The 14,341-nt window shown below is 51.5% G+C and overlaps 6 protein-coding genes across 6 annotated transcripts; 2 read left to right on the top strand and 4 right to left on the bottom strand.

Moving 5' to 3' along the window:
- Window positions 1–157: 157 nt before the first annotated feature.
- On the top strand, window positions 158–1,263 carry CC1G_02748 (hypothetical protein; the record flags this gene model as incomplete). The annotated part of the gene is made up of 2 exons (XM_001828115.2): window positions 158–563; window positions 620–1,263. 2 exons carry the CDS (start codon window positions 158–160, stop codon window positions 1,261–1,263), a joined length of 1,050 nt encoding a protein of 349 aa, XP_001828167.2.
- Window positions 1,264–1,959: 696 nt separating this feature from the next.
- Window positions 1,960–2,497, top strand: CC1G_02747 (endoribonuclease L-PSP; the record flags this gene model as incomplete). The annotated part of the gene is made up of 2 exons (XM_001828114.2): window positions 1,960–2,071; window positions 2,144–2,497. 2 exons carry the CDS (start codon window positions 1,960–1,962, stop codon window positions 2,446–2,448), a joined length of 417 nt encoding a protein of 138 aa, XP_001828166.1. The 3' UTR covers window positions 2,449–2,497.
- Window positions 2,498–2,919: 422 nt separating this feature from the next.
- Window positions 2,920–4,020, bottom strand: CC1G_02746 (hypothetical protein; the record flags this gene model as incomplete). The annotated part of the gene is made up of 3 exons (XM_001828113.1): window positions 2,920–3,442; window positions 3,495–3,747; window positions 3,804–4,020. The coding sequence occupies 3 exons, from the start codon at window positions 4,018–4,020 to the stop codon at window positions 2,920–2,922; spliced, it is 993 nt and encodes a 330-aa protein (XP_001828165.1).
- A 1,020-nt stretch (window positions 4,021–5,040) lies between these two features.
- On the bottom strand, window positions 5,041–5,620 carry CC1G_02745 (hypothetical protein; the record flags this gene model as incomplete). The annotated part of the gene is made up of 2 exons (XM_001828112.1): window positions 5,041–5,101; window positions 5,157–5,620. 2 exons carry the CDS (start codon window positions 5,618–5,620, stop codon window positions 5,041–5,043), a joined length of 525 nt encoding a protein of 174 aa, XP_001828164.1.
- A 2,028-nt stretch (window positions 5,621–7,648) lies between these two features.
- On the bottom strand, window positions 7,649–7,882 carry CC1G_13556 (hypothetical protein; the record flags this gene model as incomplete). Its single annotated transcript, XM_002911982.1, has 1 exon — window positions 7,649–7,882. The coding sequence occupies one exon, from the start codon at window positions 7,880–7,882 to the stop codon at window positions 7,649–7,651; it is 234 nt and encodes a 77-aa protein (XP_002912028.1).
- A 337-nt stretch (window positions 7,883–8,219) lies between these two features.
- On the bottom strand, window positions 8,220–9,905 carry CC1G_02744 (hypothetical protein; the record flags this gene model as incomplete). The annotated part of the gene is made up of 8 exons (XM_001828111.2): window positions 8,220–8,250; window positions 8,398–8,476; window positions 8,568–9,001; window positions 9,070–9,108; window positions 9,181–9,266; window positions 9,392–9,537; window positions 9,690–9,765; window positions 9,882–9,905. 8 exons carry the CDS (start codon window positions 9,903–9,905, stop codon window positions 8,220–8,222), a joined length of 915 nt encoding a protein of 304 aa, XP_001828163.2.
- Window positions 9,906–14,341: the final 4,436 nt, after the last annotated feature.

Here is a 14,341-nt window from a genome sequence, read left to right as displayed (position 1 = left end):
GCGCTGATTGTCTCCATGCATGAGCGCATGAGCTTCTGATACCTAACCCCGAGTGAGCACAACCGGTCTCATCGGAAGAAGTACAGAACGATGAGTCTCCCACTGAAACATAAAACATACGTGTCTCACCTCTCGTCCGATTCTTCCCCAAACCATCATGGTGCACCAACACCCCGTAGTGTCCTCTAGCTCACCTCTCCACGGACAGAGACGCCGACATCGACGAAGGGGCGTCGTAACGCTCGCTGGGCCTCCTCGCATTCAAGATGGGAGCCCCCTGTACGCCAAACTGCCTCCAGAACTCCGTTTCGAAATATTCGAGACCGTGTTCGAATCGACGTTCGACATGAGCAAGGCGTATCCCTTCAACAGCTACTACGCTCGTCCCGGGTATATCGCGCCTAAAAAGACGGACCTCGACGTTCTGCTGACCTGCAGGATGGTTTACCTAGAGGCGAAAGACTTGGTGTGGAAAGAATCGTCTGGGAATACCGAGCTAGCGTTCTGGTGGGGCACGAAGGACAGAAGTCCTCCTCAGTGCTTCGAACCTAAACGCAATTGGAGTGAGTACATGATAGGAACATACTCGTTGTCGTATATTAACTGGTTCTGCGCACAGAATGTAGGAAGAAGGCCAGCGATGCCGACATTCGGGCAGAGAACCAAAACCACCCCTACCAATCTCTGCGCACCAAAGCTCTGAAACCGCACCAATGGTCGAAAATCACAACCATCCACATATTCTCTCACATATCCGCCTGCGACGCGGTCACCTTTGCACGCTTCTTCCGCCAATGCCCCTCCCTCCAACCCCACACAGTCAAGCTCACCATCCGGTACACCGATTGGTGGTGGTGGGAGATCGACAGCGACCTCGACGTCACCCAACTCCATCCCAACCCCGTCCTCCCCGACTTCAAAGATCCCGGGAAGTGGGACGACATCTTTTCGGACCAATGGAAGTCGCTGTTCCATTTACCCCGCAGTTGTCGCGCGCTCTTCCTCGAACTCGAGACGATCGAGAGTAAGAAGGATCACCTTTCAGTCCAGGTTGAACGCATCCTAAGTGATCCAAATCCGTGGAGGTGGAAGTTGCAAGGGGGGAAATGGCTGGAAGCCGATAGGGCGGGGATCGTTGAGGACCGGGAGTGGATGGGGCCGACTACGTTTGGAGAGGAGGGGAAAGGATACCGCCATCATCCCGAAGGCGACACAATGAGATATGTGTCGAAGACGCTGGTCTTTCGACCACCTGTACGGTAGATGCAATAGGGCCATTATGAATGCTCTCTTCTTTCCTGTGGCCCAAATTCGATCAGAGCCGTATGAGAAATCGTCAGCGTTCGGAATGCGGTTGGGAGGGCATTCACAAGGCGCGATGTATATTACCGACAACTTCCAAAATCGGCGAAACGTTGACTAAATCTGAAAGAAATCCACGTTGCATCCGTCTTTGAATGGATGGTCGGGATGGATTACCATCGAGATTCGAAACAGAAAGAGAACCTGGGGCCCAAGGAAGCGAAGGGATAATCTTTATTTGCTCATGTTAGCATTGAAGGTTGACGCTCTCCCGCCCGACTCGACAGAGGGTTTTGAAAGGGACCTCTGATCTCCCCTTGGCCACAGCTTCGCCGACCATGCGTCCTCCAGTCCAAGCGAGAGGATGACAACATCTGGGTGCGGAATTTCATCGCCGTGAAGCCCTGTAATCATGTTGCTCCATGGGCGCCTGCTTTAAATCGACGATTCCAGAAAAGAATTCATCAAGCCAAGAGCGCCCGTTATACTTCTCGCATCAGATACTTTGCAGAGGATTGGTAAGGTAAAGACTCGCATCCTTACTCATACTGCTTGCTGTGTGTTTCACAATAGTCGGACATTCCGAAGGGCTTAAAAGTGTGGGTATAAAAGAGCGCCTTGATCCTCCTGGCAAGCACAATCTTCCCCCGCTTCAACATGTCTACACTCGAATACTTCACCTACGACGGCTTCGCTGAGCAGCTCCGAGATGGGTTCTGGTATAACCAAGCCGTCAAAATCGGGGACCGTATCGAGTGTTCAGGTCAAGGTAAGTACGCCCTCTCCAATCACATCCCCTGTCAAGACTCACCCTAGCCTGTCCTTGTCCTCGGCCTTTCAGGAGGTTGGGACCCCGCAACCGGCAAACTACCAACCTCCATCACCGCCGAAATCGACCAAGCATTCTCAAACGTCGACCTCGCACTACGAACCGCCGGCGGGCAAGGCTGGTCCCAAGTCTACAAAATCCACATTTACATGCTCGACATCAAGGATGAAGAAGCTGTTAAAGCATTAGTCAGGAATATGAAGAAGTGGATGCCGAATCATAAACCGATTCTGACTGTGGTTGGAGTGAAGGATTTGGCACTGGAGGGGATGAGGATTGAAGTGGAAGTTGCAGCGGTGATTACCCCACCGGCATGATGCATGATGTACGATATAGATAATTAGAGATCACACTTCGCTGTTAAAAGCCTCGTCGTAACGAGAATTGGCATTCCACCTTCACTGCGGAAGCGTGTATAATGGAATCCGAAGTTTCTCCATGAAACGGTTATCCAATGCACGGGTAGTACTAGCGCCCTGATAAGCGGGGGTCGCTCCCAAAGCACAGCCACACACCTCGAACCCTCCGCCGCTTCGTCCTTCCGTTCAAGGCTCGTATGGTGACAGTTCCGACTGGGCAGACTTTGAAAGAGGTGCAAGTGGGGGAGGAAGACCAGGATAGGAGTGATCCGAGAAAGCGATATGGATATGATAGCGAGCAAATGGTACGATAGCAGATATGAGAGCGTGAAATGATCTAAATGTACAAGTAAGCTTCGATGTTATCCAGGTGATTCCAATGATATAGTCCCAAGAGATAAAGCAGCCCGAGATAAACTCGAGCTCAGCCTACTGCGCACCATCCCTCACTTGGTCACGCGGGATCCTCTTACCACCTCCCTCGAAGACGAGGTCATCGCCATATGTGCTAACGGTATCATCCCGATCCTTCTCGCACAACGCACGCTTCATCTTCTCGGTCAGATCCTCGGAGACAATCCGGGGCTTTGCCTCTCCAGCTTCAGCTCGTTCAGCGCGCCTGAAGGTCGTCTCCGGCTCATCGCCCTCCACGTTGTCCCTTCGCACTAGCTTGTACTTCCAAGCAAGAATCCCGCAGCATCCGAAGAAGAGAAAGACAAAGATACAGATGAGGAGAATGGAGAGCTGGGCACGGGAAAGACTGCCGCTGGGCTCGAACGAATCATCGTGGTTTGTCGTGGCCGTCGTGGGGATAGGGGTAGGCGATGAGGATGCGGTTTCCAGTGGCGTGATGAGATTTGATGGAACAGGGGAGAAGGCGGGGGTGGAAGACGAGTTGTTAGTCGACGGGTTAGGAGCTAGAGCAATATCACTCTCTTCCAGAATGGTGTAACTAGATGACACACGTTAGTCCCACTCGAAATGAACACAGGAAATGGGCGCACATGAAAGCATCAAAAATGGCATAACTCGCCGACTCGTCGCTTCCCATCTCGACGCGAACGGTATGTTCCGTGTTGGCGAGCCCGGTTGCACTAGCGAGGATGGCCGCTCGGTTAAAGTCCTTGTCCACGGTTGGCGTTTCATAGTCTTCTAGACTCAACAGCAGTGGACGCGAGTTCGGCAGTGCAGGGTCGAGCGTAATTTGGGTGGTGATAGCCTGCGGCCAACGTGCGGACACAAAGTAGACGGCGACACCTGTTGAAACGAGGATTGGAAGGGAACATGAATGGATGGATGGCGGTAAGACGCACCTGTGAATTTGAACTCGGCGTAGGCTGTCCTGTCCTGCGTCGATTGATAGGACCCTCCCAGGTGGTTTCCAAACCCAACCCCCGCCTCACTCCAGTTCCCAAACCATTGAATAGACGAGTCTTTGTTGTCGACCGTGATGTTGCGCAGGGCGTGCGTCAATTGAAGGCAGGAGAGCGCGATGAACAGTCTCCACAGCGAACAGAATGGGTTTGACATGGCTGGGTCGTTCGATATCGTTTCGCCTGTGAGGTGGGAAGGTTTAGGGTGAAGAAGGGTCACAGATGACGTCGAGATAACTCACAAGCTGATACAGTTGGGTTCTCCCGGCAAAAATCGTTGGGATGAGGGTGAAGCGACGCGTCCAGAGGTCGAGAGGATGGGGACCAGCGCCAACGAGGACGGAGGATGGCATCAGGGACTATAAAGCGGGAGCCACATCACGGTCCAGCAGATGGTGGCGACATTGACAGGGTTAATGGAAAGTTAAGCCCTCGTTGTACGTGAGATTTGATTGGCCTGTACAACAGCCTCCGGGGTAATTTTGGGCTGATGTGAGGTCAGCGCTGTGAGGTTCCTGAGCGTACTCGGCAGCCAAGAATCACCTGTGTGAGCTGTTCCCAGTGGCTCCTTGTGCAGCCTAGAGACGTTATTGCGTTTACAGAACCCCCACAGGTCAATAATCAGTGGAACACATCTGAATTCGACCTTGTCCTCAGAGTACAGGATGACATCGACAGACAAGAAAAGTACGAAAGCGGGGGCGGTGCGCCCTGGCGGGATGCGGCTCCCGCACTCCTGGCATTCCCACGTGGCTGACGTTGGGTGCGCGTCGCGTCCTGTTAAGGCGCGTGCCGCGCCGTGGAGTTCACACCATCTTCTCCTGAGACTAAGTATGCATCCGAACAGGCTAAGAGTGTGCCGGCTTCAGGTCACCACGTGTAGATTGCTGGTGAGAGTCTCGAGAGACACCTTTCCAAGTCCGTAGTATAAAATCGACGCTGAACCCGCTGATAAGATAATTGGTACAGGCGGGTGAACGGAGGTGAGTACAGTACAATTAATCAAGAAATCCAAAACAGGTACTTGAAAGTTGAAGTTCGCTTTCACGTCCCTCTCGACTCGTTTAGGACAAGATCAAAGAATGATTTGTTGCGAGACAAGCGCAAATAGTTGTATTTGGAGTAGGTAAGCGAATTCAATGAGCCCTTAATTCTACGTTGTTTGAGGACCAACACCCTAGTCCAACTCGTCCAGGGATTCATAGTATCGGGAATCCAAAACATCTTCGAAGTCCCGACTACGCACAAACAATTAGCCCATGCCTTCATCATGAATATGATGACGGAACTTACACTTCAAACTCGTCAAAGTACTCCCTCATCTCCAACTCCATATCCTCGAGACCACGTTTCCTTCGGCCACGGACAGCATTCGCGATGGCGCTTCCAGCAGTAAAGAGCAATGGGAACAACGGCTCCCTCTGCTCCAATCCATCCTCATAACCCCTCTCCAACAACTCAAACTCATCGCCCAAGCCGCGCTTGCGCTTGACAGCATTGGCGATGAGACTCCCCGCACCAAAGAGCAAGGGGAAGAGGGGCTCTGGCTCTCGTTGTTCGAGCTCGACATCCCCCAAGTCGCGCTTGCGCTTCTTGATAGCATTGGCGATCAAGCTTCCGGCGCCAAAGAGAAGGGGAAAGAGCGGCTCCCGCTCCACGAGTGCATCGTCCGCCTGAACGATGGGCGCAGCAATGACGGAGGGCGCGACGGAAGCGATGATGGCGGAGGCGGAAGCGACTGTTGCGAACTTGACCATTGTGCGGATCGGCGGTTGGGTAAAATGCGGATAGGTGCGTAGATGGAAACGGAAGTGAAAGGTGAGGATGTGTGATGGAAGTCTGTTTGTTAATTCGACAGGAACAGTACTCGACCTGCGAGAGACTGTGTGGTGTGGTTGGTTAGAGTGAGGGGCGAGACCTGCTGGGGTTTCACGGCGCCCACTCCAGCCTTTTTGAGGACTCCACATGCGCTATTTTTGCTACACTGGATTGTTCATCATGGAACTACTACACACAATTCGGTGGGCGGTGTGGGTTACCCATCTGTAGTGCAACTGTTGGGAAGATTTCGTAAGTATTCAAGGCAATTCAGTTTGTGATCCAAACCGGTTAGAGTGCAGATAAGATGGATCCAATTGGGTGCACGTTCTCGCTGTTTATGGAGACGTAGAAGGAAAGGCTGGCGCTTCGCCATGTGAGATATGGGGTCCACCCGACGACATCGCACCTGTTGAGAATCAATATGAAGGCGCCACGTCGTACAGTCCATAGTATATATAACTCGGATGCACCCTCGAAACCCTGAACCACGTCGCCCCTGCGGTGGCAAGGTCGAGAAGTCTCACACCCGCGACGGGGGATGGGCCCATATAAAACGTCGCCACAATACCCCTACCACTCGTATCCAACCCACCACCCTCGGTATCCTGGTACCGAGTGACCGCCATCGTCCTCTAGCATCCGTTGCGCCAACGCCCAACATTATCTCGTCATAAGTTGATTTTTGCTATGCACAACATGATTTCTTGATCGAAGAGCCTCTAAAAATAGACGGGCATTTGACTGAAAGAACTACATTCGGATGAGTGGCGGATGAAAGAAGCTGACGAAAGTGCACGGGCGTTCGACTGAACGAGTCCTATGCGGACGAGCGCTTAATTCGACGGATCAGAGATACGGGGATTAGTCTGTCGTCAAGTTGCATGAAGAGAATATGATAGGTAAGGTGCCCGTAAAACATAGTCCATGCCTCCTCCAGACTCTCCTTTTTGGTCGGTATAGGTGCTGCACCTTGTATATGAGTGTATACAGTACCTATTGTGCACTCTTAAAATAGAACGGAATGCTCGGTGTTTCACCGCCAAGGCTAGGAGTTGCACTGGTTCATTCATGTGTGATGGAAAGTATATAAATATCCGTGGTTTCTCCGACGAAATCTACAGCGCTGATCGACTGCATAGGTCTGTACGGAATATTATCGTCCGCTAAAGCGCCGTCACCCCAAACGAGAGTCACGCGCACCACCTCCCAAAGTCCCATCGTCGGGAGTCGAACCTTCATCCTCCACTCTGAACGTCAACACCTTTACGACGTACTTCATTGTCTCTCCACTCGGATGTGAGGGGTATACCTCTTCGTCCCCAAACGCCGTCGGTCCCATCCACTCCCACTTCCTCACCTTGTCGCCCCATCCACCCCGCTTTCCATCAACTCAGGCACCTCCACCTCTAGGACGCAGCTACTCGGAATAGCACGAACCAAATCCGCCAGCGATCTGGCAGGGGGTTTGAGAGTAATACCGAGGAGGAACGCGAACTTTTCGGCTGCGGTCTTTGATTCCTCTGGGCCGACTCGGATGTCCTCGATCAACAATATCCAAAGGGTGTATTGAATGGTTAGCTTTCATCTCGCGAGGGCGCAGGCCCTTGGGAGCGCCTTTGAAGAAACCCGAGACTGCGTCGGGCATGTAAATGCCTAAACGAAATGAAGATATGGAGTTTCGTGATGTTCTTGATTCGCCCTGCGGTTGAAAGCGCTTTGGCGCGTGGGCTAATGTAGAACACCCAACTGGGAAGGAACAGGTCTGTTATAGAGTCTAACTTATGCGCACGCAAGCACCGTCGGTGTTTACTTTTTAAGTCGAGAATATATCTTCGGAGAGTCGGATAGGCAACGTACGGCTGTAAACACTCTCTGGAGGGACGTCACTCCCTCTCTTCCGTGTTGTGCACCAAGCCATGCATTCATCGTTCCCTGTCGACGGCTTCCAAACAAACTCTTTCGCTTCAGAGTAGACTTTCTGGCATGTCCTGAGCAAGGCCAAATCCGTCCTTCGAGGCGCAATAAATCCAGCACGGTAGTAACGGGAAGAAAAAAGGGTAAGGACTGGACAGATCGGGGTATGATGTAACCGCCAACTCGAAGATCTCGAGGCGGATTTCGGGAGGGATTGTTGCGTAGAGTGGGGATTTAGCCTGAGCGTCTGCAGTCTTAGCGAAAGAAGGGACGGGGTCCTCCATGGTTAGGGGTGGGGTCTATGGGAGTTCTAGGAAAGGATCTGTTTAAGTATGTTAACACCGCCACTTTTCATTGGCAAGACGACCACCACTGTTGGGCTTCCCGGTGACCCTCGGGTTCACGATCTGAGACGCCCGTGATGATTCAGATGCAAATGAGGTACAAACTCACACCATGAAATGTAGTGCATACCGACGTGGTTTGAGGGTGCTATTAGTAGGGAGGGCAAGCTTGAATACGATCCAATTCTTTCAACATACTACTCGAGAAGGGTCACAAGTACGACAATAGATACAGGGGTAATCGGAAGGACAAATTAACCGCTACTAGTAGTAGCTACTACTTCACCAAGCTGTACTGATCATCATATCTATAACAACCAGGATACGCTTCAGTGTCCATGACATCTCCAAGCAAAACAGGATCTGCAAGAGTCTCGAAGGGTAGTAAGAAATCCAATGTAACCTGTTCATCCGCCTCTGGGCCGACCTGAGAGACGGGCCCCGAAATATCGTACAATCGGTTCTTGCGATCGGCGTTTTGCCATTTCGCCCAGATGCGATCGAGGTTGGCGTGGTGGAGGTAGAAAATGGGGTCTGAAAAATCAAAGTAAACGAGGGTCAAAAAAAAACGTGTACATGGCCCATAAATAAGACTCTCTGAGGGGGGTAAAGTAAATGCACGTACCAGCAGGAGATGCACGTCCACTCATCATAGTCCCACCAACAACCGCATGTCCAGCCCAATGAATCCCCGCAGCCTCCTCAAAAGGCTCACCCTGAATATCCACAAACCTCCTAAACTCCTCAAAGCTCCTCTGCGCCAACGTAGCCGCAACCGACGTGCTATTCAAGTTCCTCCTGACGCCTTCGAAGATCCCCCGGACGATGCACATGCCGGTGGGCGATTCTTCTGTGGCGCGGGGCCCGAAACGCACTTTGAAGTCCTGGAAGGGCCCGGAGAGGAGGCAGCCTTCGGGGGCGCGGGGACCGGTTGGGAGGCCTGGGAGGGGTGGGAGGGGCTGCACAGTGTCGAGGGGTGGGAGGGGCGCTAGTGTTGTGCCCGGCACGCCGTTACCGCCGAATCCGAGGATTGGATCGAAGATGGGGGAGTCTACGAAACTGCAAGGAAGGTGGGTGTTAAGTTGTCAGTATCAGGAAATCGAAACGGGGAAGGGTAAGAGACGTACGGTACGGGTGCGTGTGCGTCGAGCGTCCAGTCCCAGTAACTGGTTAGACGAGGGAGGCGTCAGTGAAAGGGAAAGGACAAGACGTCGATATCGCGTTCCGGACAGACGTACGGTGTTGGCCCTCTATATCCACATTCCTCACGCAAAGCGTTGGTGTAGAGTGTCACGAAATGACGGTGCCACGGTAAGAATTGTCCCTAGATTGAAACGGTACCCGTAATCAACTACTTTAGTATTCTATTCCCATTCCGAGTTCGCCTAATGAAAGGCCTCGAACAAAAAAAAAAAAAAAACGAAAAAAGAAAAGAAAAAAGAAACTCACGACAACGTGAATATCCAAATCGAGATCGAAATGGGTAGCGACGAACTGGTCGAACCTCGTCTTCATCGCTGGACGTCCGCGACCTGCATTCGAGGGTTTCTCCGCCAAACACCTTACAGCCCGAATGTAGTCCCGGCGCTGAGCGACTGTGAGGGTCCGCCTGGTACAGTCAGAGTGTTTGTTGTTGAAGCGTTCAAGTTGTTGTTGATGAAGCGTTCAAGTTCAAGTCGATCAATACGAGTATGGGGGGTCAGTTAGAGTAGTACTTAGTAGTACTAGTAGGATGGGTACCACTGACCATTCGTTACGGATGTCAATGTACTTGCATCTCCTTTGAGGTCCGGGGCGTCCAAGTGCTTGCGCTGAAACGACGCCTAGAAAACCGTTCAAAAGGATAGCAAGGAGGAGGAAAGACTGAGCGAAAGGGGCCATAATCGACAACGGAGCTGTCCTATAGAATATCGGTATACATCCGCTCCCCAGACTTTACTTTATATCCCTCCAAAAGGGACATAAATAACTCCCCATGGGTCGCCGCGCTGGTGTCTACGTGTGGGGTTGGGTTTGTTAATTCTGACTTACGCGGTAAGGCCTAAGGACTGGTCCAATAGTATGATGATCCCACCGAAGTGTCACCCCCAAACTCCAACCGTTGTGTAACTCAACCACGGGAGAATCCTCACCTCCACCCACAACATGTTACAACGACCGCGGTATATGACCGGAATTAGCAAGTAATTAGTTGGTCATTCTTATTCTTGTTTTTATGTTTATTTTTGTTTCTGGACAAGACTCCAACTGCCACCCAGTTCAGCAAACGTCTGGCACGGGCAGGGTGTGTGGGCAGCTTGCTCAGAAACAAACGTAAAGCAGCTAATTTGTCTCGCGGTTAGATGGCCTCGTCCCTAGCAGTGCGGCATTTATGCTGAACAGTGTAGCAGCTACCAGTAATGGCAGCTTGCTCAGTAGTACAGTAGAGAGTAGAGCAAGATTCCGTCGGACATGACACGGGTATACGTACGGACCCTACAACGATACTTCGTTCAACGCCATCTGGATGAATTAGAGGGGTCCAGGCTCCTTGTATTTGCTGTGAGACTGAGCGCCATATGTTATTTTTAGCATATTAATGCACATGGGTACACGCGGCTTATTAGCATACTAATAAACATACATGCGCGGCTTATTAGCACACGAAGTCGCAAGTCAATATACCGAATGGAGACGAGAGAGTCTGGAGGTACTAGGTAGGTAGGTAGGCAAGGCTCTCACAGTCATCCCGTTCGGAAGATCATCCAACCTCCCGGTCAGAACTGGTATTGGCCGCTACGCGATTCCCGAATCACTGGGTCGACACCGTACACCAATGTCTTTCAGTTTCTCCAGGATGACGCGACAGAGACGGAGTTATGCCAGACTCCAGAGGAACTATGTATTTAACTATAGTAGGGAGAGAGTGTACCTACTACCTATGGACAGAAAATCTCGTGCTTGTCGAATGTAGCGAGCACCTTATAGACATATCTAGCGAAGTCTACTACCAACTCTTTGTCTCGGATAAGTCTGTGTATCGTTCCACTAGGGTCGATGCTGAACGTTGAACGTTGAACATCTGCCTCGTAATCTGTGATGATGTCCCGATCGATTCCCAGAACGATGTGTGTACGTCGGCCAAGGCTGGTTCCGCATTGCATGATAGGGCGTGAATTTCGTCTTCGATGTGAACTTTGCAGAACCTGCATAGGCGGCGGTCCCTCGTGATGAAGTTTCCCTCTCGATCCTTCATTCGGCGCATTGTCTCCACTGCTAGGCAGTGATTTGACGTGGGGAATTGGAACAGGGCCTTCCAGTGCGAGGGGACTATTGTAAGGACGCGCCTTACACGATCACGTGTGGCTCTCTATCTCAGCACACAGAAGACCGACACATATCTCCAACTTACTATCATCTCGCTGTACGCGTACTCTACGGACAAGCTCTATAGACTCGATTCATACGCACGTTGAACGAACTGTGAGTGTTTTCTGTTCTCCTGTTTCCGTAGGAGAACAGATTTCCACTTTTTTTTGCGTATCTCCAAACGAGTCTACACGCCACTTAGTGGGCGTGGATTGGTAGCGCGTCTAGCGCTAGAACGTATACGACGGTAGCTGTTGCTACAACGACGATAGACACATGATGGATACCCTCAAATTACGAGGAAGAACGCTTGAACGAATTGAACCCGTGCGCAAGGCGCGGAAACCAAGGAATGCTAACCGAACGACGGTGGTGACGGACTCGCCTAGGCGGGATCCTCAAACCACACAATTAGACGACGAGACACCGACAGGTGTCCAATTAGAAAGGGCGTGTGGGTTATTGCCCGCCGTCGATGGAGAAACTTCATTGTGTACCGAGTTTGACGACGAGGACGTACCCCTACCCGAATTGTCTTCTATTATCGACGATTCCTCTGACGAGAGTGACGACGAGTCGTTCACGGTCACCCCGCCTTTTGTGTTTCAAGCTCATGTTGATTTTGACAATTGGGGTGCTGACGAAAATGTGACAGTAAAAATGGCCTACAACGCTCGCATGGCTACAGTCAAGGACAACGGCAAGCACTTCCCGACCCTCACTGCCGGAAAATGCACCATCGATGTTCTCGACACCTTCCATGTTGCCTGCGAGAACAAGGCTTACCAAAAAGGACTCGCCGACGACAAGGTCGTCAAACATCTCTTCGGGTGTTTTGAGGACCATCGTATTATCACCTGGATTGGAGCTAATCGTGCTACTCTGGCTGCTCTCAACATCACCGAGTTCATGAACCGTCTCAAGGAACTTGTACTGGAACGCGACTGGGCTACCGAATGGAAGCGAAAGATCTCGACCAGGCGCCAGAAGGACAACGAGACGTTCGAGGACTTCGCCAACGAAATGATTTACTGGAACAACCTCTTGCGTGGCACAGAGAAACATCGCGACAACGAACGCATGAAGGACCTCCTCTTCTCTAACTGTGTCGACGAGATCTCTGACGAATACCAACTCTCCGACATTCCGGAACAGTTCGAGAACGCCGACTTCAACGAGATCGCTGTTTTCAATGAATGGATCAAGAAGGTCATTGGTATCGACAACAAGATCGCTAGGCTCAGGGCCCTCTCCAAGAAACTCCTCGACGCCGAACGATCCAACAAGAAGGCTCGCACCAACAACTCCGGTTCGACCGGGGGATCTTCGGATGGCACCCGCGCCGGTCGACGCGCTGACTGGGTCCCGCGATTGACTGAGGAGGAGAAGGACATTCTCGCTAACCATCGTGGCTGTTTCAAATGCCGTCAGTTCTACGCCGGCCACCGATGGGCCAACTGCCCCAACGGATACCCGACCATGAAGAACTACAAGAAGATCACGGTCGAAATGGCTGCTGATGCCAAGAAGAAGTACGACGAGGCCAACAAATCCTCCACTGCCAAGGGTAAAGCTATTGCTGCCGTACTCCCCTCCGACGACATCGAGTATGAGGATTCATCTTCGGAGGAATCGGCGGAGAAGGACTCCTCGGCGGAGATTTTGGACGAAAACGACGACGAAGAAGAGAACGACGTGAGTGATCCTACAACTTCCGTACATCTATTGTGGAAAGCCTGCATGGCGGGGACCTCCGATTTTCCGGAGGACGTACTGACAATGTTTGACACCGGCTGCCATACAGTCTTAATGGACTCGAAAGTCGCCACCAAACACGGCCTGAAGCGATACCCACTAAAGAACGCCTTACCGGTTAACCCTGCATTCATTACTTCCACCGACGCGGAACCTTTCTCTTTGACGGAGTTTGTTAGATTCGACTTGTGGTCCAATGACAACGTATTCTTTTCCAAAAAGTTTAAGGCCATTCTTGTGGATAATCTCTGTGTCGATATCCTGCTCGGTTTACCTTGGCTCGAAGCTCACAACGTCATCATTGACTGCGCCGCCCGTAAGTGTTTCATCAACGGTGTTTATGACTTCGTGATTCCGCGACAGGTCCGCCGCCCACAGGTTCTACCTCGTTCAGGAAAAGAGCGAACTCATCAGCTGCGTCGCAACTGGAAAGTCATGATTGCCGAATTGAAGAAAGTTCTCAAACCGATCCGCGACATAGTCGACCGCCGGTGGGAACGTCGACCAAAACAGCGTTTCATCAAGTCCATGGTGGGCGCGATCAAGGCCGCAGTTATCAATGTCGAGTTGAAAGAAAAAGCCGACAAGATGAGAGCTGAGTTTTCCGATCTTTTTCAACCCATTCCACACGCTTCCCAGTTACCTGATCAGGTCACGGCGTCCATCACGCTCAAAGACGCCACGAAAACCATCGAAACCCGGACGTACAGTTGTCCTCGGAAGTTCCGAGACGCGTGGAAGAAATTGATTGACGAACACCTTAAGGCTGGTCGTATTCGCCCTTCAAATTCCCCTCATGCATCGCCGTCTTTCATCATTCCTAAAGCGGATCCAACCGCACCTCCTCGATGGGTGAACGACTACCGCCAACTTAACGCTAACTCTGTTGCCGACCGTAATCCCTTACCAAGGATTGACGATATTCTAGCCGACTGCGGGAAAGGTAAAATCTTCTCGAAACTAGACATGACTAACTCCTTTTTCCAAACACGCATGCGTCCTGAGGACATCAAATGGACTGCCGTTACCACACCATTCGGGTTATATGAGTGGCTCGTCATGCCTATGGGTTTCAAAAACGCCCCTGCCATTCATCAACGCCGAGTCTCCGAGGCCTTGAAGAAATACATCGGTCATTTTTGCCACGTCTATCTTGACGACATCATCATCTGGTCCAAGGACGTCTCCGCACACGAGAAACATGTCCGACTAATCCTCGAGGCTCTCCGGAAGAACAAACTATACCTTAACGGTAAAAAGTCTAAGTTTTTCTGCGAATCCGTTGACTTTTTAGGT

This window comes from Coprinopsis cinerea, assembly GCF_000182895.1.
Source record: "Coprinopsis cinerea okayama7#130 chromosome 1 map unlocalized cont3.1, whole genome shotgun sequence".
Taxonomy (NCBI): Eukaryota; Fungi; Basidiomycota; class Agaricomycetes; order Agaricales; family Psathyrellaceae; genus Coprinopsis; species Coprinopsis cinerea.
The sequence above is the reverse complement of the archived record's forward strand: the minus strand, read 5'-3'. Positions and strand labels throughout refer to the sequence as shown.